The 25,400-nt window shown below is 39.5% G+C and overlaps 1 protein-coding gene across 2 annotated transcripts in view; it reads right to left on the bottom strand.

Annotated features, from left to right (window-relative positions):
* The window catches only part of PEPD (peptidase D), a 145,121-nt gene that overhangs the window by 30,854 nt on the left and 88,867 nt on the right, over positions 1–25,400 (bottom strand). For both annotated transcript variants that reach the window (XM_076349138.1, XM_076349139.1), the window contains one exon: positions 8,950–9,098. In XM_076349138.1, the coding sequence (XP_076205253.1) occupies positions 8,950–9,098 (149 nt within the window). The remainder of the gene's footprint in view (positions 1–8,949; positions 9,099–25,400) is intronic.

Raw genomic sequence — 25,400 nt, 5'->3', positions numbered from 1 at the left:
TGAATCCTTTAGTAGCAGGCAAACAGGGAGGAGGCAAAACACTGGAAAATAAAGTGGCTGCTTTGGTTTCTCCTTCTAATTGACAACATTCCTTGGAAGGATGTACATGGGGAAACCAGCTAAGGCTCGCCCCTCCATTGCAAAGTGGTTAGGAAGCTACACCAATGAATGAAAATCGAAGAAATCAGGAGAAAGGCACAAAAAGTGGGCATAGGGTTTCACACAGTAGCTCAACACTTGTGCAGTTACAGCTGCCCAGAAGACAGAGATCAAGACCAGGTGGGATTAACTTTGTTTAGCATCCTGCACCTACAAATACACAAGGCTTTCTTTGACCCTCTGCCACCAAGGGGAAACCAGAAAGAGGAGTGGTCAACACTCAAACTCTAGGCATGACTGCAGCAGCAACCTAAATACTAACACGCTCAGCCTCGTTTTAAGGTTGTGCATGGCAGGTGGCACACCATGGCATTGTCACGTTCCATCCTAGTGAACTCCCAAGGACCTTGTCTCCTGGTGTTTAAAGGAAGGCCTCAGAGTTAGACCTGCAGAAGGGTCTAATGCCTTTCTCTGAATCGTTCTGCACCTCACACACTTTGGCCCTAAATCTACTGAACACTAGAAAGAAATGACAGAGTGGAAGGGTTACTGCTAACTTGAGAGAAACACCTTCAGACACCTATTCTCAACTGCAAAATGCAAGACTTGATCTGGTGAGGCAGCTGGAGCAGGGACAGAGGAGGAACCATCAGCTACAGAGAACTTTCTGTAGTCCAAGCCAGACAGCTGCTGGCCTGCGCCCACTGGCTGTTTGCTCCAACCCTCTCCTCTCAGCTTCCTTACCTCAAAAGACCTGGTCTTTTGGGAACTACTTACTTCTTTGCATTTAATCAGCACCTACAGCAAAAGGGGACCCATTCCTGGCAGGCTCTAAGGATTAGCTGGTATCTACATGATTAATAAAAGGATGTTTTATTTGCTTGACACATGGGTTTACTTCTTTGCCTGAAATGTTTTTGACTGTACTTGGTTTTGAAGTGTACTTGACTATACTTTCTTGCTCAAAGATTATATGGCAATCCTGGCATCAATGAAATCTGCAATGGCTGATCTTTGATCCTGGAAGAAAGGATTTAAGATCTTAAAGACTCTATGTCTTTATGTGAAACTTGAGTTCTGCGAAAGCTATAAACAGGCAAGGAATCTTCCAGCCCTAATATGGAGAAACCTCCATCTTCCATTATCAGAGATGTTAGTCCTGGGACGGAAATTTCTTTCAAGACGTCCCTTAACAACATTTACCAGAAAAGCAAAGCCTGAAAGCCAGAGGCAACACAATACTCACTCTCTTGGATAGTAAAATGCAGGACTTGGGGATATGCATATACCCCTGAGCATGAGCTCCAACTTGAAAAAATGCAGAGATACAAATCCTACAGGGAGACCCTACAGTAATGTCAGTGTCCCGAGGAGGAAAGCTTTCACACTGCACATAAACTGACTTGGTGAACAACAACTTCTGTGCATATTTGGAACTATTTTTTATTTTTCATTTTATTGAAACAAACAAACATCAATCAGCAAATATTCCCAGCTGTGCAGCTAATGTCTGAATGCAATTTTGGTTCAATGGGGACTTTGGATATACAAGCTTTTTAAATCATATAAATGTAGAGATAGGGAATTGAGTGGCTGCCAACCTGGCCTTACTCAACTGTTCCTTGGGAGCAGTTTCCTAGACAAAGAGATCTTTTTTTTTAAACTGGAATTTATGACAATAGACCTTACTGATCGAGGTGTTTTAATTCTTTCTCCCCCTCCCCCCAAATACTAACATGTATAACTTAGAGACTGAAAAAAGTTTTTTCTGTTCGTTTTTTTAAACATACACAAGTTTTGCAGTAGTACCAGGAATGCTAAGCACAACAAGCTCCCTTCCTTCCCCTTCTCCTGTGACTTTCCATTACTCCACAGAGAAGACAGGGAGGAATGTTTGGAGGTCCCAGTATGCAATTGCAAAGGGATGAAAATGGAAAGTATGTGATTGCTCCAATATTTAGCTCATTAATCTTAAAGACTCTGTTTATGATCTAGTGCATTAATCCAAAATAGCTTTAATTGCAAAGCTTAAAGATAGGCATACTTCCTTTTTATTTCTTCTCAACACAGTAGCAGATTTAATATATTTGAGAAACTTCAATGTTTCTGTAAATAGAAACTCTATATAGAAACTTTCTATATGTAGAAACCATACTTTCCTCATCAACTAGGAATTAAATTTACAGAACTCTAATTATTAATATTCTCTAAATGCTCAAGATAATAATCCAATTAATAAATAGCAGAAATCACTGGAGAGGCTGGACATGGTATAAATACACAGTCATTTGCTAAAGAATAAAAAAGAAGCTACTCCACAGTAACTTCCCAAACACTATCGGACTCGTACGCATCACTGACAGTAAAGCATCCACATGAGAACAGAGCGATACTCAAAGCTGGGTTAAGTATGAATGTGCTTCATGCACAAAAGCTGAAGCATATCACTGTCTGTTGGCTTGCAAAGTACTACCTCCCCTGTTAAGAGCTAGAGTTGAGCACACAGGCACTGATTCTCACCAACACCTCTTTTTCTCACATCACTGACATTTTCATTTGCACGTTTCAGAACATATTTAGAGTCATGGAGTGATTTAGGTTAGGAGGGATGCCAGGAGGGTATCTGGTCCAAACCCTGGCTCAGAGTAGGGCTAACTTCAAAGCTAATCATGTTTCTTCAACAAGTTGTTTTCTAGAAGTTTCAGAGAGGGACTTTAAGCAAAACCAATGTTTTTTACATGTTTCTTCAAATAGATTTATATTAATGACAAAGAGCAAACAATACTCATTTCCCAGGTGTAACATGACAAATGATAGCTAATAAAGCTGGACATTATAGAATCATAGAATCATTGAGGTTGGAAAAGACCTCTAAGATCATCGAGTCCAACCGTCAACCCAACACCACAGGGACATGGTTTAGCGGGCCCGAAGTGCCTCATCTACTCGTCTTTTAAATACCTCCAGGGATGGGGACTCAACCACTTCCCTGGGCAGCCTGTTCCAATGTTTAACCACTCTTTCAGTAAAGAAATTTTTCCTTACATCCAATCTAAACCTCCCCTGCCGCAACTTGAGGCCATTTCCTCTCGTCCTATCACTAGTTACTTGGGAGAATTGACACTGGATCTAACTCATGTGACCGGGATAAAGAATGAAGTGAGACAGGATTTGGGAACAATGCACATGTGCCCTTTCAAGTTCTTTAGATCTTTCCACTATCAACAAATATGTCAAACTAGCTCACAAAAGGGTCTAATCTACCTCTGCAGTTCAGGCTTTCAACTGCTACCATGACGGTTGTCCATTGGAGGTACTACAGACATTAGAGCTGAGACCTCACACCTTGCCATTAACCATTACACTATATAGCCTTATGCCTACTGATGTTGTGCTACACAATATTTTTTTTTCCACCACAGTTCACTTTTTTTAAGCCTGGGCAATTACAGGGGTGGGGGAGAGCTACACTAAAAGCAGTATTTTTATGGTTACAGCATCAAGGACTCCAGAGTTAGGCAATATCAACTGATGCTGTCTATGCGAGCTTTGCTTGGACCCTTGGTGCTGACATGTTACAGTCCAGTCCTTTAGTTACATGACCATCTACTCCTTTAGATGGGATTTCAATAGTAGCAAGGCCTTTTTGATGATGCTGCCTTTTTCAGTTCTACAATAAAACTGTTAAAACCTTTTGGAGATTTTCAATGATGCTCACCAGAGGAATAGACCCAGTGCTACATTTTGTAATGTAGGCAGCTGGCTAAAAGACAGAAGACCTGATGCAAGCAAAACTGCAACATCCATTCATGCGTTACTACAGACAGGAGAATTCACATGGAGGAGAGCCTCAGAAGTACCTCAGCCCAGTGGAAAAGCTTCCATCAGACCAACCAAAGCTTCCTACCAACCACAAGATGCAAATCCACAGGAAGCCCCAAGTTCATTCAGTTCTAGGGCTACCTTATTTCCAGGAGACTCTAACTCCAAGGCAAGCACAGCTCCTGCTAGACCACTGAAGATATCTGTTCCTCACATAACTCCTCTTCCATCTGTTGCAAAAGCTGAAAGTGTGCAGGAAAAGAAACAAGAGACTTCACAAAAAAGCAAGCATGGCAAACGCACCTGACTTGCCACTGGGAATTAGCAACCATTCTTGCCTCAGACTCAGACTCCCATCAGGATGCTAGGCAACTTGCTTCAAACACAATTTTTTATTTTTATTTATTCATTTTACATTTGTTCATTAGTCATTTTCTTTCATTTACATGTGTCCAGCTTGACAATCTGGAGTCCGATTTGCAGAAAGGCTGGGCACTCACAGCTGTAACAGAGGTCAAAACAGCTGGGGTTTGAGCAAGAGCAATGTTCAACTCCCTTGAAAAAAATCTCAAGTCTGATGAATTTCAATCTTGGAATCCCAAGTGAGTCAATAGCTTTTACACTAGCTTCTCCAGCCTGTCTGCCACTGCCTGCAGAAGGGGAACTGCTGCGCACTTCCACATCACTAAGATGAAGTGCAAGAGAACTTACTGCCTGCCAAGCACCTGCATACTGTTATGATGAGCACTCTGAGAAAAACTGGTGAGGACGTTAACAATTCTGGATTCAGAGCAGGTTTTGAACAGTAGGCAATAAACAGCTCTGGGCCATGCATAGAACAAAAGGTTAAAACAAATTACTGAATAGCTGCTTATTAGCTCAGCTGTTTCTGTTATATGCATTGCATGAAGATAGCAGAGGGAGAAACAATGGATCTATCTACAAGAAGATTTTAATTCCAATCATCCTTGGAGAAGAAATCTCTTGGTTGTCCCCACTTACCGTGCTTTGGTTTACACAGTGGAGTTTTGAAGTGCACGAGCTGAATTCATTTCAGGTGAAAGTAAATGGGGAGATGTACTCCAGGAGTGCACCTAATGTGCCTCAACCAATTTTGTAAATCTAATGAGATTAAAAAACAATGCAGAAGTGAGACAAATTAGGACACTAACTTCTGGAATACTCTTAAGTTTGGGATACTTGGCTTTACAATTTCACTTTTTTTTAACAATTCTTTTTATATAGAATATCTATGTAAAGACAAATTGTTTCTCAAATCACTGTTCTGAGTAAGAAGTACATGATTCCTCAGCCACTGAAGTGAATGGAAGTGTCAATATTCTGCACATCCGCCCCTGTATTTTAGTTCTGTGGAAGAGTAAATGTAACCCAGATGGACTTGACGCATTAAGAATATCCCCTAAGTAGAAAGCAACATTCCTCTCTGACATTTTGGATCACGAGCCTGACTGTAGAAAAGAGACAATTATCCCACTGCCACACAAGCAAGCCTTTTTGACTCTTTGGCTTCAGCGGCAAGCATCGCTGTCTTCATACGAGATCCATGTTCAGTAGTTTCAAAATTGCTGCTTATGCAAGACTGAATATGTCTTTCTCCCCGTTTATTTTAAACAGATTTGGTTTGTGGCAGGAGTTGGGACGACTGCACTGAACTTGGGCTATAATCCCACAGAGAGCGTTTCTTAACTTTCAGAATATATTATTTGGCTCGCAGAAGGAATTCTGTTCTTTCAGTTGGAAGGTAGGGAGACCAATATATGTGATTTGAGCTGTTTGCATGTTTGGACCATGCACAGGATGTAGTCAGATGAATGCTTTTCTACAATAAAATACAATGTTTTGGAGTATTTTTAAAATTACGACAACTGTTTGTATGTAGAAGTATAAACAAAATGTATTAGGAAGTCTATTATCTCTCAGAAAGTAACTTCACTCGAGTGTCAATTAGGTTCATATGAGAGCCAAATTGAAAAAAAAAATGCAAATCTCTGAACTACACACATCTATATAAAATGTTTAAGGTTGCTAGCAAATGTGTGTCCTTCCATAAACACAGTTATGTAACCCAGTATTTGGTTAGTGACTCTCCCTAAAGTACTCGCTCCCTATCTTGCAATGAGAAACTCCGGGAATCATTAACCTGCTGAAGACAACAACTAGATGTCCCCTGTGACCCTTTGCCACAAGGCATAATTAAGGCCCCAATTCTGCAGCTGGAGAGAAATACCATTTTCTACAGTTGCTGACTCTGCTGCGTACACTCTTTCTGCACAGCCTGCCCCATGAATGGTTACTGCCATGTGAGCCAAGTCACTCGACTGTCTTTGATCTGAGGAACCCTGCGAAATGAAGACAAGCAGAAATAATAGCAAAATGAACAAGGGCTCCATAATTCAGAAAATCTGACTAAAACATGACGGGGCTGGGTTTGATATTTAGTGCCTCTAAACCTGCAAGCTTTTCTGCCTCCTTTTTCAGAGACCTAAAGTATTAACTTTCCGTCAGACAGGGAGAAGAGACACTTGAGAGCTGAATTCACATCATCCCTTCCTGCTCCCCTCTGTGACAGTACCTGGCTCCCCCAGGAGTGGATCCTGGTGCTTTAGTCAATGAGCTAACAAATTAGGCTTGCTCAACGAGACGAACAAGGCTGCAGCCTCTCCCACAGAAACAGCTTTCTCTGGGCATTCAGTTTGCATCCACGCCTTCAAGAGGCTCTGGGGTTTCTCAGCAGCCTGAGAAGTATGTGACACTAACCATGCTATGAAGGTCAGTGTTTCTATTTCTTCTTTTTCTACAGTGGAATATTAGTCTTCCAGGAAATCCAATGCCACCTTCAACTAGCAGTCCAACAGTACATGACATGGCAGCTTTTCTGTCTGTCTCAGTGTTCATTTAAAACAGCTAGCCAAAACATTTTAAAGGAATTTGGGGGAAGGTACAAAGCCGATACATTTCTTTAAAAGGATTTATGAAAGCCTTTTACAGAAATGTTTTATCTCCTATGTCCCCTTTAGTAAGAAAAGGGGTGTGATTGGAAACAAAATAACTATTTGAATAATATCTGATTTTTAAAATTATTTAAAATTTTAAAATTATGAGACATTTAAAAGACATTTATGGGGACATTTAAAAGAGGATCTCTCTAATCCAACTCATCATTTCAGTTTGAACTGTCTTTAGAACATCGTAAATTCATTTCAGACATCGTAAATACTTTTCTGCCAACTACCTATTTTAAGTGTTTCATACCAATTTCAGTAGTAGAGTCTTTGGCCTTTGGTATGTTTTGAGAGCTCATCAGAGGAAAAATCTAATAATATTGTCAGATTTTTTGCATCAGTGGACAGATGGGTTAAAAGCTGCAAAAGAACTAGGGTACAAGCCATATGGACCTAAAAAGCAGACTTTTCCAGATGGTGAAAATCTTTGCATGTTGCAGGACTCTACGCAGATCTGTAATTCAACAGAGTGTGAAAGGTCCAGGTTGCATTTCACTACACAGAGGTACCAAATGAACCAAACCAATGAACCAGTCCACAGAACATATGTTTAACCTGCTTTCTGTAGCCAGAAAATTCATGATTACTAGTCTCATAAAGAGCATAAATGCATTTGCACCATTCTTCTAAGCAGGCAAGACAACTAAAGCACAGTGAAAACAGAAAGTTCAGTCCCATCTTCTGCCAGACATTAAGAATGGTTTCTCTATGAATCTCAAACTCCCAAGGCTAGTAAAGGATCCTTACAACTAGTTTTCAGAAATACTGAACTTAATATGTCCTTATTTTCTGACACTGTAAATAAAGCATTAAGTAAACTGAGGAATTCTCTACAGCATCCTGAGAACAGCATCATATTAGCTCTCAAGTTCTGAAGATAGTCTGGAACTTATTAGCATGAAATACTGCCAAAAATGTTACATGAAATGTAACATTAAAGGCGGCACTGAAATGCAAAGCAAACTATGAAGAGGAACAGGAACAAGATTCTTCAGGGGAGAAACAGCAGATGATGAAGAATGCACATTGTTATTAAAATGGCAAAATATCTAGTCTCGTTTTGCAGATAAGCTTCAAGTGTTATTACTCCCTTCCAAGCTGCTCAAATGAACAGTGCTGCTGCCAGCTTGTGTAACAGGAAAATTACGTATATTCTGACTGGCAATCCAGAAAGCTCATGCACTCAAGACCCAATGATTGAAAGCTAATATGGTAAATTTAAAGGATAAGTGTGCTTTGTACATTAAGTACATTTTTCTCAAATCTGTTCTATTAGTAATACTGAGAAATGCTCAAGTACCTTCACCAGTGAAATACTCAAAATCACAGCAGCAGTTAGCTCTAAAAGCATTTATTTGCTGCCCTGAAAGCAGAATTGGAGAAAAATAAGATTTTCATCAAGTCAGGCAGTTGTTTCAACTATGAAAATGTATACTTGATGAATTAGCTTGCCTGCAATTTAAAGGCATACAGTGAAGTACCCAATAGCCAGTGCTTTCTAAAACTTTTTAAGGCTAATTGAGTATCCTTCCCAAAAGATGCACACTCCATCATATTTTTCAACAGAAGATTTCTAATGAGCTTACACGTACAATACAGAAAATGCTTGAAACAAACCAAAGCATGACACGTGTTCACTCAAACTCTGACTTCAGTCTTTAGCATAAGCTTCCTGAAAAGATGGCTGCCACTGTAAACACACACCAGAGTAACAACTGTCACCACTAGATTAAAGGAATTAAAAAAAAAAAAAAAAAAAGTGGAAGATTAAAATACCTTTTTAATCTTCTTAATAATTGTTTATGTGTTATTTCTTTAGAAGTGTTGTATGGAAAATGTTGTGTGTCCTACCTCTATCCTCCATTAGGAGTTGTTTAAACATGGAAATTAACTTTGTCATCTTGTTCCTTTCCAGTACTTTCTAAAATCCAAACATAATTGTCTTGACAGCCTGAATGCTGCCATCAAGCTCGTCAATTCCTACTGACATGTACTGATCTTTTACCTGGCTTGACTGCTTTCATTACAGCCCGCGATGACTTAAGCACTGCTTCATAGATAGCCCTCTGGTCAGGAGTGAACTTTCCATTTGCAGGGAAGGTGCAGGTGATGTCGGAGCCGTAGCAGTAATACTCTCCTCCCATATCGAATAGGCTAAAAAGGAAACAGAGAAGGAAAAAATGAAAATTTAATTCCAAAGAAATAGTAGAACAGAAGACATTTCTCTTGCTCTGCACTTGAAAGTCATCTGCATTTTGGTAGTTGGCCATATAATCACCACTTGAATGCTGTTCCTAAGTAAAATGAGACAACAGTCCCTTGGAATCTCCTAGCAGAAGGGTATCTGCATTACATATGGCTTAAATGGACACCCTTATGGGCTGCGCTGGTCCTGGATGGAAACACTGAGAGAACACATGAAGGAAGATAAAAAGTACATGAGGAATCCACTTCAAGCTCTTCAGCTCCAGTTTCTAGGACCTCTTCTCAGAAAAAAGTCCTTTTTTTCTTTCCTGAGAAATGCTAGCACCACGTAAAGGGTCTAACCTCAAAACTTAACAGAGAAATGTTAATTAAATTATGGCCTTTTGTATCTAAGTGTCAAAACGCATCTGATGGCTTAAATAAAACATCCCCAATAAAGGTTGACTGCCACTGTTCACAATATAAACTTTCCTTTAAGACAAACTTGCCTAATGGGGATTAAAGAAACAAGAATTATGGGAAGATCCAACCAGAAAAGAACATTTAGTACAGTTTTCTGCATCAGAGGTAGAAGAAAAAAAATATTAAGTCCTTTCTTTTATGGGGACAAAAAAAACTGGTTTACCTCTTGAGAAGCTTATTTATTCTATACATGAATCAATAATTCACCACTGATTGCACAGCTGCCAGAAATCAATCTACAAGAATAGCAAGTGGGTCTCTACACCCTTGTGAGAACCAGGTTAGACATTTGCAATACTGTGCTTCTTGAGCCTACCTGATAAGGCACTGCACTGGTTTCAGCAGGCTCAAAAATCAGCAAATAACCAAATAACCATTTGGACCAAACAATACTTGAGCAAATAACCCCCCTCATTCATTGATTACAAGAAGGCACATTTTACATATAAGACTTTGGTCTTGACACACAGTATTTGTGTGACCTCCTGATTTCTTAGGTAATGAGTCAGAATTGAAATCTGCTAATTTAAGTCTTCCTCCAACCACCTCAAACAACTGTACGAGACTCTTATCATCATAAGAAACACAATTTTCCTTCACTGTGTTTGAAAAACTTGGAGTTTTCTTCCTCTTGCTTCTGCTTCACAGCAGGATCAGTCAGACAACACAAGCAGAAGGAAGGACACTTTGGGCACCCTCTCTGCCATCGAGTCCTAATTACAGCTGTAATTAGGAAAACCGTGCAGCATAGCTCTGTCCCCAGCCAGCATACATGACTAGGTAAAGATAAGTATAAGCTACCACAAAAAGTGCTACAGCACTTAGCTGTAAATGTTCACCATTTCCAACATAACTGAAAGCAATGGACAATAAGTAAACGAAGGCAATCATGATAAAGCTAAATAATATTTCAGCAGGATTGGGACTCTTCTTGCTGCACTGCATACACAGACACATACTCATGAAGATTTAGTCCAAGAAAATTTAAAATTCCTACAAATTCCTCCGTGAACAAATCTTTGCACTGAGTGCAAGCCCTGATGAAGCCATCGCCAGCCTTCCCAAACTGCGCAAGGTTCACCTGCAGAGAGACTTGCAGGACTGGAACTTCAGGAACAAACTTGATGGTTTACAGATGCAGAACTGCACAAGGCTTAAAGCTACAGGAGCAAACTCCTTAGGAGAATGCTACAGAGAGAACTGCAAAGTTATGTATGTACACGCAGAGCTAATACAAACACTATATACATTCACTTAAATATGAAATATGGTTACGTTAAAACAGAAAGTTGCTAATTGAAAAAAGATACACAATCGACAGCAAATGTCAGACCCACAGGGTAAAACAAAACAAAAAAACCCCCAATTTGACACCAACATAGCAACTGTAAACCAGCCTAGCCAAACCTCAAAATCAGAAACCCCATCAACGCTGCCTCAGTTTTGATTTTATGGTTAGACTCGCTTCTAAAAATAACTGATACACACAGAAAATCTAAGGATACAGAAAACCAGTTGCAGCAACTAAGAAACATGTAAGAAGCTGCTACGTTCTCTAATGTGCCAACAAGATACAGGTTTCAGATTAGTCATAAATCTTTCAACCTATCCCAGACTGAACCCTTTCAAAATCACAAATCAAGTTTCATGGTGCTTTGTAGGATTTGTAGCAGTTTTGTGGCATAACTTGTACATTTACAAGTGTAAGTGTCCGTTCAGCATGGTGACAGTAAAGCTGTGACCAACAACTTCCAAACTCCCTGTCCATGTCTACTGAAAGTTGCTATGCTTTCTATGTTTTACCTGGAGAATAGTTATTCTGAACTTATCACAGGCAAAATTTTAGCCATGTCTTTAACCTTACAATTATCAGCGTTTTCTCAAACCCATTCATCACTCGGTGGTTGTTAAATAGTTTTTCAAGTTACTGGAGCACTGAGTAATGGGAAAAAAAAAAAATCACAAAGCTGATGGTACACCAAAACAAGGCTCACAAGCTAGGAAGCACCATTTGTTCAGGTTTCTTGGCTTTCAGACAAGAGGAGACATGAGGGAAGATGGTCTTTCAAATTCCACCTCAGAGCACAACACACCATCCAGCCTGTATGCCTCAGTGAAAAAGCATCCAAACCAAACTGTACGTTTGGGAGATATTTTGGCTCTTATTGGGAATTCTCTTCCATTTAGCTTCAGTTGGGAACATATCCATTAGTTAAAATGTTGCCCAAGACAGGGAAATAGCCCAAATATTGTAGTTATCCTGAGGAAATATTGGGAGCCTGAGAAGATCCCAGTTTCATATCTTTGCTTGCCAGGCAAAATAAGTGGTGAAGCACATTTAAGTTGAATAAAATGCATGTGAGCTACTATATTCTCCTGTTGACTAACTGGAAAAAGTTTCTAAAAGCAGGTTCCTTAAATCCTGGTTCCTTAGAAAAAATACATTTATTTTACCCTGAAAAAAGATGGTAACTGCTAGTAAACTGCTAGTAAAAGAGATACTATTAATATATTTTAGTATGTTCTCAATTGCATGTACAAAATTACCTGCCTGATAATGCAGTCTTACAAGGGTCATGTACAGAAACAACTACTTAATATTATTTGGACTGTTATCAAATGTAGCAGCAATCTAAACAAATTAAATGCACAAATGAAAATAGGCCTTACAGGCATCTTGACCTATGGCTTACCTTTTAAGAACTGTTTAATGTAGAGTAACATATGCAATAATACAATAAAGTATCTCCGAACTCTATTAATTTATCTAAAAGGGAAATATAAGTGCTACATGTCTAGCAGACTGTATATGTTGTCTATTACAAAACTTAATTGTGAATTCAGTTTTCTGTTGAATGAAGAAAAATTTCATTCCAGAACAACCCTTTCCCCACTCCTTTTTCAGGAAGGATGCAGTTGTTAATTGCTGATTTCAACAAATGCAGAGATGATGTGTCTGAGGTTGTCAGGTTTCCGAGGCATCTTGAACGGGAAGGCAGCCAGAGAAGGAGTGTCGCTAATCAGAGAGAGGCGCGCAGTTGTATGTCAAAGTGCTCACTGATTTAGCTTGCAGCTGATGAAGTCTTCTATTGCACAGCTCAATCTCTTTCAAAACCTTCCCAGAGAGAAGCTAATCTTGCTTTGCATCACTTCGTTGGGAGCAAAAGCAACGAAAACCTACCTGGCTTCATTTCAGGGTGAAAAGTGCATGGTGTATAAAGCAGATTTAACAGTCAGAAGACCTGAGCACTCTCTAAAAATTCCATGTTACTGTTTCAATTTTCTAGAATTAATAAGAAGTTATACCACAAGTAAAAGACGCATAGCAAAAATATTCCAAACTGCTTCTTGGAAGCATGGGCATAGCTCTCCTAAGGGAGGCTTCAGTTCCGTGTATATATATAATCTTTCCTCCCAAACCTATTGCAAAATACTGTAAACATTATTAACTAAAATTGAACAATGCAAAGTATGAGAAAAATCAGATAACCTGTCAGTTGCTCTACTGACAGAATGACTTGCTTATGTATCATTAATACGTTAGCCAACAGTGTCAAAAAAAAAGTTGCCTTCTGCATCTGTTTTAGAAGTCACCTTCAAAAATGACTAAGAGCATTTCATTCCTTTCACAGGGAAAAGTTCTAACACCACAACTTAAAATCATTTTGTACATAAAACAGTATCAAGTTGAAAAGCAGCAGAAACACGTCACATGCCACAACCTTGCAGAAAGGATCAGCCCCTCCTTACAGGAGCTTCTCAGCCCTTCCCCGGCAGGTCCCTAGTGCCACTGGCAGCGGCCCTTCCGCGTCCGACCAAACTGGGGTTCTGCTCCCCGTGAAGGAACCCAGGACGGGCGTTTGGAGAAAATATTTCAAGTCCCGTTGATTTTAAAGTGAATACAGGCTTGTAAGTCAGTACTGTATATGTTGCTACACAACACGATGCGCAAAAGCTCTTTTCCTCTCCCATCCCTCTGAAACAATATGGATGAGCAAGACATGGCCGTGTTACTTTCACAGAATATTGGCACCACAAAATGCAAATTTATAATTACATTTTTGGCTTTCAAGCCCAGAAAAATAATACTTACTTTGATATTGATTTTAGCTTTCTTAACCTCTGACTGTGAAGCATCACAAAGCACTTTGTGTAACACTTTAGATTTAAAAACTGTGGACTATAAACGGCCATGGTTCTTTTCTTCATAAAGTCACTGTATGCCTTTTTTTTAAAAAATAAAGCATCGTCTTCCCCTAAGCATGTGTTTTACTTTATAGGCTTGCTGACACTTTTATTGCCAAATAATTTGAAACTGCCAGGCAATGAAGCAAATTATGGCCAATATCACAATGGGATGCAATACTTTATTTGGGATATCTGAGCCATGTGTATGAATCGTTATGATCCAACCACCAACCCAACCCAAAGACAAGCTCTCGCAGGCATCTCTCAGGAAGCCTACAGCTACTCCCACGAGCTAACGTGTAAAGCTGTCACCTTCCTGCTCTACAGATCTGCTTGGTGTGTACACTCAGAACTGGATCTCCTCACGACAGTTATAAAAACAAATTATTCTTCTGCAGTTGTTAACGCCACAGAGCGATGACTGCGGTGAAACCCAGCTGGATTTTGTCCTGGTGCAACGCACCCTGGCACGGGGTTGTACTGAGTGTCACCCGCCTGCAACGCACGTCCTGCCCAGCTTCTGTTCTCAGGACAAAACCTTCCCTTCTCCTGAGTGGGTTTGCAAGACTAGCAATTAGAAAACTGATATCACCATATCTTACCATGCCCTCCTCGTACCTCAGGTTAAAGGTAAACCGGTATGAATACTGATGTACTTTACTCAGCAACGTTTACTGAGGTTTTAGGGTTTTGAGCCATTATTAACCAACATACTTATGAGCAGCCACACAGATGAACTGGTGCCAGCCCAGTCCTAGGACTACAGGAATAAAGGTACACACAAACTTTTCCTCCTGTTACTGCAGTAAGAGCAAGTCATCCCCAGCTGGAGATTTTATTCTGTGTGATCTCACCGTACTCTGCTCCAAGTTCACAGAGCGCGCTCTGTGCTTTAGACTTCATGCAGCAATTAAAACTTGAAGTATTCATGCACTAACAAAATCTGACCATTTGTTTGGTTAAACACTTCTAAGGCAATTTCAAGCTTAAGGGAAGTAGGTATCAGCATTTCTGCGAGATACATCTTTGGAAATGTACCAAGTGATTTGGAAATAGGGTGGTTTAATAGCAGACCTCAAGAATGAATTATAGTAAATGATAACTCTCCATTTTCTTACTTCTGATAAGTGACACGCTTTTTCATCCACTTGTATCCTGACTAGCCAAGAGTTATCAATTTATAAAGCAACACTGAGTAAGATAACATCGCAAACCCCAACAGAGAACTGGCACAGTATACGGTGGAGTCCTACCATGCTCAGGAAGGTTTTTTGGAAGAGGTGTCCTGCTGTGACCAGCTTCCATCTGACATGGTACAGAGAGAGCTTGTACTGGCTCTGTCCTGAAGCCAGGCTTGGCTTGCTGATTTAAGGCCAGCTTTTTGTTGCCAGCACCCCTGGAGTCTAGAGTAACCTTAGAAAAATGCTAGAGAATATTTTTTGCATAGGAAATGGGGTTCTGGGTATTCACAAGAAAACATCAGGCTTTTTGTTTAAGACTCGTGTTCAAAAGAACATCCTGTAGCCCACACAGGTAATACAATTACAGAGATACAAAACAGCGACATGACTGTTCTTCATCTAGCTGTGATTCACATAACTAGGTAGCCCTATATTTTTTGTGTTTGTCCTCAACTGTGTCTTTTCATCTCATCTACCTTCTCCATGACTTTCCCATCTTTGCTCCTCTTGTAGCACTGTCTCACTAAAGGCTTTCCCAGACTATTACAGATTATGGGAGGCTCATCTCAACCTTCTCTCACAGAAGATGACAAGATATGCCACTAAGTTTGGTCAGATAGGAACAGGGTGGGAAAAAAAATACATCTGTCTACATTAAATTTTGAAGGAGAGAGGACTGCATGCCTGTACCTCTACAATGCCAACTACAGAGTCCTTCACTGGCTATAGCAGGAATATACAGAAGTTTGGGCTGGCTGTATTAAAAAAAAAAGAAAAAAAGAAACAAACAAACAAAAGAAACAAAAAAAAAAGAGAGCAACGAACAAAAAAAAAAAACCCTTCTCCAAGTGTTTGTGCCCTGCACTGCCCAGGGTTTCTTCTCAGTGCAACAGACGCAGAGACACTAGCTCCCAGAAGCAGGGCAGCAGCATGATGCAGAGATGAGCAGCAGTAGGTGGGTGTGCCCCACTCTGCCCTGCAGTCCCAGGGAAGGTGTGCCTCTGGTCTGCTGCTCCATCCCTACTGCCGAGAAAAAATGGTTTCCTCAACTAACAGGTGTGTGGGATTATCTTCTCTCACAATAATTTGAGCCAAGCAGAACTTCAGATCCTCAATCTCACTGAATTCACTGAATGAGCTGCATGTAAACGTTGGTTCAGTAAACACCCACGTATTCTAGTAAGATTTTATGTGCTATTTTCACACACAGGTTAAGAAGGAGTCCCTTGCTTACAGTATTATCTCTTGAAGAAGTCTAAGACAACAGCCTTAAGCTTCTGCATTAAATAAACCAATTTCCATGATCAAGTATCACCCGTCTTCCACCCCCATGCAGTTCGCATTAATGCCTTATTAAAAACGTTACATTTGCCAGAGCAAAGAGCCAAAAAACTTTTGATTAGCTTGTTCACAGCTAAATTCGCCCCTGAGTGCCATCTCCCAGTGTTTCTGCTAAGCAGAGGGATGTCTCTGATACAGAAGTGCTGCATACAAATAAAGAACTGGGAACACCAAGCTAGTATTGCTGGGTTAGGAGAAGGAGGCGGCAGCAATGAAGGCTTCACAAGATGCAGAAGGTAAAGTGTCAGTACTGCCTACTTAACACCTCTGCTAGACCCACGCAGGCAATACGCCAGAGATCAGGGAAAGTTTCAGGTGAAGTTCTGACAAAAGGATTACCTGTTTGACTTGTCTTTTTGCTGAATGGGTGATTTTCTCTGGCTTTATTATCCTAATTATTATCCATTTTTAATTGGCATATTTAATAAGCAACAGTACTCTCTTTAGCACACACAATTCTTTGCTGAAAAGTCAACCTAACAGAGATGGCAGCAAACCCAAAGTCTTGGCCAGTTTCCATCCATTAGGAGCCTCCCCATTGGAAAGGCGGTATCTGGGGCATTCACTGCTCCAGCTGACTTGCTCAAACAAGGAGCAAGGATGTCGGAGCTGCAGGGAAGAGAAGGGAGCATGCAAGGAGAAACCTGTATTGGCAGCTGAGTACTTCCCAATCAAACCGAGGAGAGCAAACCTCATTAGCTTCTCACCAGAATGTGAGATACCAGCACAGGGTAACAACACCACAACTACATTTTCAAGTTACTAAAATCCTGCAGTTATCTAAAACAGTCTGTTTCTAGATGTCTACTGAGAAGTGGAAGGTACCTACTAAAGGTGAATTCTAGAAGTTTGATACTTCTAGTGCGGGCCGCCATTCTTAGGTGCTAACATTTGGACTTAAGAGCCTTAGTTTTCAGCAGCTGTTTTTGGAGACTCTGACCTGTGTTCCCCAGCCTGGACAACCAGCCACCAGAGATCACAGGAGTAGGTGAAGTGTCAGACCTTTACTTACTGATTTTTACTGTAAATACTGTCAAGTTTTCTTTTGTGTGTATGTGTGCACTTACACGCACATGTGTCCATGTAAGTAAAAAGTTAATGCTTCCAATTTTTTTCCATGATGAAAACCGGGCCAGTGTCCAATGGTACAGGTTTGTTTAGTTTTTTAGACATCCTATAGTTGTTCTTGGGGTTGTTCTAGCAACCTCCAAATTATCAGTTCTCAAATGGAATCCACCATACAGGGGTTTCAGAGTACTCTACAGAAAATGACAAATGAATGCAGAAAAGACAAGACAGTTGCTAGCCTTTCCATGGACAGGTCCAAATGTTCAAGCCAAGTGTGCAGTAATGAAGACAGCAGCTAGTATTTCAGAAAAGGAGGCTGCCCATGCCCTAGCCAAGCATGCTATTTTGCCAGTAAGAATATTTTTTTCCTATTCGGAAAAAATACCTACTCTTGATGGCAGCACCTCGAGATGAAAGTATAGTACTGCAATGTACAACTGAATTCAGAAATATTCTTGCCTTAAAGACCTAAATTGGTTCACCCTAGGTGTGGAGCAGTATTACACTAGGAGGACTCCTCCTGAGGCCCCGGCCCTGCAAGACTGTGCCTCCACCATGGGGTAACAAGTGGTTCTCTGAAGAGACACAAGAGAAGACCCAATGCTGTGCCGAACACAGGGACCGGGAATTACATCTCGTTCGGGGGGATACACAAAGGGCGCATTGGAGACTTACCTGTACCTTCCCTCTGAGCCATACAGTGGTTTAAAATTGTATTTTGACCTATACAATTGAATTCCCCACACCAAGAGCAAGGAGACTTTGCTACTGAAATCCATCCAAGATAAGCAACATCCGTCAAGAGGAGTACTAACATACTTTATGTGTATCTGTATTTACAAAGACCACCATAAAAAGTGAATTACACTAAACGGCATTTGTAAATGATCAATATTAAATCAACAGCAATTAAAAAAATACTAGGTTTTACCCTGCTTGTTTTAGTTAGAGATAAACACCCTAGTCAAATCAGTCCAACAGCAGCTAAAGCAACTTCATGCTCTCAGGTTTTTTCAGACTACACTGGGAATGCTAATCTAAAACTATGACAGATAAAACTCATTTACAAATGACAATTAAAAAGACATTTCATTTACACTATAATGTATGGCGAGCATAAAATTAAAAGGCAGACCATAACACAGCACTTAAAGGAAAGCTAAAATTTGTTACAGCAAACACGCTATTAATACTTAGCGACCTCTGCTTGGCTAAAAGGCTTATAAATTTCTAACAGTAGGCAATCTCTTAGCCTGAATTAACTAGTACTAACAGAACACATATTCAATTAGAGCAAAATTATTGTTAATTCTAGCAAATATATTTTTAATCAAATTCAATTTTTCTAGATTAGCATAAAATTAATATAGTCTATAGGTACAACAAAAGGAAAAAATACCTACACTTGATGAAAATAGTAAATATTAATCAAACCAGAGGAATCAAGCCAAAGGAATTATTTCAGAAATGGATATCCAGTTCATTTTGCAATCAACCAGTAAGTAGTAGCATTGTGCTTTGTATTATTATTAGAAACAAAACCATAACTAACAACAAGTTGTTTCAAAACTGCAGACTGAAAGGTTAAAGCTAACCATAGTTTCTGCATATTATTACAGCACCAAACTTCAAAATGCATAAAAAATGCACGAGGCCAAATGAAAATACTAGTCTCACCCACATAAAATAGTTCAGCATTTACATCTGACACATTAATATCCTGGGATCTTAAAAGCAGTGCTTTCAAGAAGTAATAAATACAATATTTTGTTCCGTAGGATAAATTGTTTTAATAGCAGACAATGAAGTACTTGGGGTGGAAAAGGGAGGACTTCTATTATCTGATGCAAAAAGATTGGTCAGCTCCTGCTTTTTAATGCAACATTGCCCCCACCTGGACAAATGAATTTTGGTTAATAGGTTGGCATTAGTATCATAAAACTTGATAAAACACAGTGTAAATTCCAAAAAAAGAGTTTGGAAAAGAGTCACAGCAAACTTTTATCATCTTTTGTAGTATACGTTTTTCAAGCTCACCTAAGTCTTTTAGTTGACTAATTGAAAGTCTTCTCAATATTTTTCCTGAAATAAATTGATAGTTGCTCAGTACTCATAGAAAGTCCTTTTATATTATACACTTACTCATTCCTGCAAAAAAGGGAATAGTGCATTTTCTACAAATAATACTGTATAATATTAAGATAAATATGCTGATATAGTTTCAATGTAATAAGTATACTGCATATGCATACTGTGTGTATATATAAAAGATAAATGCACATAGCTTATACAGAAAATGACAAATCTTTTGATTGTAGAAAATCATATATTATGCTTTTAGATCAAAGAACTAAAATTAGCAAAGTAACTTCTATTTTACCTAATAGAAGGCTTAGCCTTCATGAATAACCATGAACAACTGAATCTGACCAGTTCTTGCAATAAGCAATTTTCTTTTGCAATATTCTTCACACACCTTGGATTGACCAACAACTCTGGGAAGTCTGAAAACCGTCCTACATCTCTTTTGAGTAATTAAAAAATAAAAAGCCCTGAAAACTTAGCATCTTCCCTCTCTGTTTCATCCAGAACAACCTTTTGCAACTACCTGTACTTGCAGTCAAGAAAAATTCCCTATGATGAACAAAGCTTCTGAAATGACAACAGGAGGAGCACTAGGAGTTAAATAGGTTCCTTTGACAGCACTAGAAGTTATAATAATAAAAAAATTATTAAAAGATACATACAAAGTGCCAAATGGAAGGAAACAAACCCAAGTTTAACACAACTTGAGTGGCATGCACATTATACACATAAAGGCAGTGGTCCTGGAAGGATGCTGTGCCTTTGCTCTGGCAAGTACAACACGTTACCAATATCAAAACACGTGACAGTCATCGTCTCCTTCCAGAGAGCACTTATTTTAGTGCCCCCTGGTGTCAGTATTATTTTGATGCCTCAAATTTGCATTAGGGTATTGAGGAAAGAACTAGGAACAAAAATATTCCTCAGAGTTAAATCAGTCTGTCTTTTTGCAACACTAGATTGCTTTCCATATCCCCAACTCTATTATTTGGCTAAGCAAATAACAATACCTGTTAATATAGCCAAGACATATTCAAAACATTTAACATAGATGCATTATGCTAAGATTGTACTTTTATGACAGGATGCGTTTGATTTTTTGACACTAACAAAACTTCGCTAGTGCTTAAATTCTGGTACCTGAATGCAATAAAAATATTTGCAGATAAAACTCCTTTTATTGCCATCACCAGCAGGTCGTGGAAACAGCAGTGAGCTTTTGTAGCAGGTAGCATCCTGCTTCACCAAGGGTACTGTACTCTTCCCAATGCTTTCACTGAAATCAGTAAGCTTAAATCTGAGAGTGTTAAAAGAAACAGTCAAATAAAATGAAAGACACCATCTGATGATCCAACCTGCTTCCATTTGAACTTCTGAAGTTAGTTTTATTTTATAAATAACAGATAGGCCCACTGTGAATACAAGGTTAACGGTCTCTCTCTCTAAGGTCTGCTGCACTTCACAAGCAGTTGATGCTGTACTCCCTTTATTTATGCTTTCACCCAATCCCTCTTAATAAATTACACTCTGGGCCTCACTCCAGGGAGGACTAGTATCCCCCGTTAATTGCCCGTGCTGCATCGGGCCCCGGACCCACAGGTGGATGTACCAAAGCGCCCGTCTTCCGCAGACACAGCACAGCCTTGGGGCTCTGCTGGCAAGGGCGCTCAGAGCAGGGACCTGCCCACGTGTGGGGAAAGGAGACTGTGCCATGCATCTGGCAGACCTTCATTAACATTGCGACTTAGGAGGATATTTCAAAATGTTAAAAATGCTGAGTGCTTCAGCAGAATAGACAATTATTTTCAGTATTTTGCAAAGCCAGAATGGACCAACTAACCCCCCAAAATGTCATCAAGTGCTTGAAGGTCGGTGAACTTGCCAATAAAAGTTGCTCACTAAGTGCTGAACTTTCACTGAGACACATTTGTCAGATGCCATAAAAAGACCAAGACCTGCAACTTGTGACACCTGCAGAAAACAATCTCAGGTAATAGCTGTATCTATTTCAGTGACATCTGGGGTCAGGCTTATTTTCTCAGATTTCTATTATTTAAGCGTGAGCCCCATCATGAAGAATCAATCTTTATTTTAAGATCATAGAAACATTTTCTATTTGTCAAACATTGCAGGAGCCCTCCTGATCAATTGCAATAAAACAATCAACTCCTGATGTGCCTTCGGCACGCGGCAATGCCAGGAACCCACAAAGGCAGGCTGCACGAACTGCTAGGCAGCAAATTGAATGCAATAAACTATCATTTTCCTGAATACCTTCTCAAAATCAAAATGTAAAGTATACACTTCAGATTCAGCACCTCTGATGGTTCCTACAACAAACCACTGAACCACAAAGGTGAGAAGAGACATTTGCCTTGCCACAGGCTTCCTCTGCTGCACCCTATCTATTTTGATGGCCAGTTTTCTCCTTCCCCTACAGCCATGGTGTGGCTCCACGCTGCAGCACTGGTAGGTCAGGGGCAGAAGACAGAAGGGAGGAGCCAAGGTGATTTGCTTCCTTCATTTTTAAGAAAGCAGATGCTTTCATTTTTCAGAAGGCAGATGCCGATTTGTTGAGACAACTCTTTTTGCAGAAACACACTGGCTTTGACTGAGCTTTTCACAGATGCTATTTCCCGGGGTCAAGTCATAACTTCCAGCCAAAGTCAGAGATCAATTTGAGGAGAGCTGAAACCAGAGGTTTCTGTCTCCCACGAGGGTTCTCTAACCACTGAACCGACTCTTTCCCCAGTGCAAACAAAAGCAAAATAGCTGCAAAAGGATAGATCATGAGACACTTGCCCAGGAAGAATGAGTAATGCCATTTGATGGACAGGAGCCCCAGGTGCTCACTTGCTCTTGATTTATGCATTGCAGGGAGTCGGATCTCTGACCCTTGAAATTATTTGGGTTTTTTTTTCTTCTTGAGTAGCAACTTTTAATTTCATTCTACTCCCCACCAAACTCTGAAAGACCTTTGGTTATCCAAACTGGACTGGGGGGGGGGTTGGGAGGGTGGCTCAAAAACCCCTGGCAAATTTGGTTTGGTTACCTTCTGGCTCTGGCCTTGATGGAGGCCTCTTGTGTACAACAGGGCAGGAGATTGCAAACTACAACAAGCACTTTTGCTTATGACTCCATTTTCCATGTTACAAAACAAAGTTACAGCCTCACTACAGAAACAGCAGGCATCTTGGCACACAATGAGTAATGCAATACCTTGAGACAATGCAGTAAACCTCAGTCTAGGGCTCAGTTTCAATCCAACCTGTCACAGGTTTAAGACGACAGAAGAAAATCAGTATTTGTACATCCTGGCCGTACATCGTCACTGCAGGCTGTGATTTGCAACATTCTGAGTAGAAGACTTTATTAAAAGGTAGTATTGAGTGAAAGGGTCGAGTGCCTAGAATTGCGATTTACAAGGGTGGTCAGCCTACCCATTTATCTGCATGACCTTTTTGAACATGAGGACAACAGACGCTTGCTTAGGAAAGGTGTTTGGTTTAGACCATATTGATCATACAATTTAAATGTTCACCACATAGATGTTATAGTGCATCAATTATTTATATAAAACACTGACTTGCTGTTACTGCAATATTTACTTTTAATACCAATATCAGTTAAGTGCATGTATCTATTGAATACCTAAACTTCCCTAAAAATATTTCTATGTCAATCATAATGCTTTGTGTTAGTTAGCTATTTTGTTTTTAATATTTAATAGACTGAAAATGACAGCCCTGCTTATAGCAAGACAGTCCATATTAACAAGAAGTGTCAGAAATTCTCTTTATAGTCCTTGTCTTCCACTGAGATCTTTTGGCACAGAAGCTGTACCTGTAAAAATGTGGATTATGATGCAATATCAGAGATGTAATTCCATACCAGTTTCTTACAGAAGCAATAAACCCATTTGATGTAGATTAATTTTCAAAAATGAACATCATAAAACCAGGCTGTTCTAAACCTGCCACAGTTTTTTGAAGAAGTCAGAATAACAGTCTTTAAAAAAATTAAAAATGCAATTGCACAAGTATTTTTGCCTATGATCTCCTGTTGACACCACCAAATCCTTGTAACTTATATTTTTAAAAGAGCAAACAATGCATGCACTTGAGTGCTTCAAAGAAGCAAAGCATTAGTTTTCCAAATGTATTTTTTCTAATATTCAGGTGCTTTGTTGACTTATTTACTGACACTTACTGCACTGCTTCGTACATAAAAAACCTGAGCAGCACATTTCTGCAAAACTCATGAATGTTATTCATATCCACTAAATAATGTTTAGAAAAAGACATGAAATTCTACTGAATAATTTAATAAAAATCATAGCAAGTACCCAATCTTCCGATTCTGTTACATACAAGTATAGGAATGGTTAAATTAGATTTATACCAAAATACTGGCAGAAAGCAGAAATAACCCTTAAAACACTCCTACCTCTTTTTCACCATCAGTAAAGCCATTTTTTCCCTATGCCCAGGGCTTCCTAAGATTATCCAACAGAGGGCTCCCAGTAGCTATTAAAAAGCTTAATTGAGAGCCAAATATACAAATGCTAACATATACATACAAATCAGCATATTGTCATTTTAATAACCTGTTCTGTATGCACATACGTGCGCACCTACACCCACTTTAGAAATTTGTAAAAGCATACAGTAAAACCACCCTTGTCATAATTTGTATGCTGCTAAAGTACGCTAGCTCAAGATTTTTTGCAAAACACTATCTTTAACTGTGGAAAATGAGTGTATTTTTAAATCATCTTTACACAAATGAAATTACATTTTCTTATAATTTCTTTACTCTCACTTAAGAAAAATACTAAGAAAATCATGTGGACCAAAGTTTGACTGCTACGTGAGTATCAGCCAGTGGGAGAGGCAAGGGCAGAGACTGAAGCCCGGGTGGGTGCTCGTGCACATGGAGCACTTATTTGCTAAAGCCAATCTACACCCGACAAACTTCATCTCATCAGGACAGATGAAACTGGACCGTTTCAGCAAGAGGGTATTTCAAACTAGGTTAAACCTTGTTCTCTTTGTTGAGATGTTACAAAGTTACATGTTACTTTGTTACAAAGTGGGGTTGCAGTACAGTAGTTTTGTAATGCTTAAGTGATCAATGTACTTGGCAGATCATGCTTTTCTGACATTCAGATATCTGAGGCTAATAAAACGCAAACATTTTTTAAAGATTTTGCCAATACAGCAGGAAATCTCAGTTTGTGGACAGTCTTGGTATGTGCTTTCGGGTTTTAGGAAGGACTTCAGCCATCCACTAAACTGTCCTCAGAGACTGTAAGTAAAAGGGTCCTATATATACCCCTCACCCTGAAGTCTCCCAGTAATACTATTCCTCTCACCATTTAAAGGCCTTAATTTTAAAAACAGGACATCATAATGCACTGTGGCATCTCTTCTCTCAGTAACATATGCTGAGATTTCCTGTAGACCACACACTTTTTTTTTTTAAATTTAACTGAACGCCACAGCCAATACAGTATCATGTTGGTGTGTCCTGCCTGATCAAAAAAAACTTACAGCATATTATCTATTCAAACACAACGTGATCGTAAGTCACAGCTATTGTCCTGCAATAAATTAATGTTAGTATTTGATGGGTTTAGTAAGCTATTCACCACAAATAAAGATAATACATAAACTATTGTACAAGAAGCTTTTAAAAAAGTTTTTGCAGTATTAAAAAGAAATTACCTATGTGCAATTCAGTAAGTTCATTCCGCATCACCTGCAGATGTGCCCAGAACATTAGCCAACAAGGCATATTTTTTTACTTCCGAGATTCAATTTGTTTTCCATAATAGCTTTTGAGCTTATCTATGATAATACTAATTTGCTTTCTTCCACACCTTTACATTCAACTGTGAAAATACATACCTGCACCCTTTTTGCAG

Source organism: Aptenodytes patagonicus, chromosome 11, assembly GCF_965638725.1.
Source record: "Aptenodytes patagonicus chromosome 11, bAptPat1.pri.cur, whole genome shotgun sequence".
In the NCBI taxonomy this organism is placed as follows: Eukaryota; Metazoa; Chordata; class Aves; order Sphenisciformes; family Spheniscidae; genus Aptenodytes; species Aptenodytes patagonicus.
This window is presented reverse-complemented; position numbering and strand designations above follow the sequence as displayed.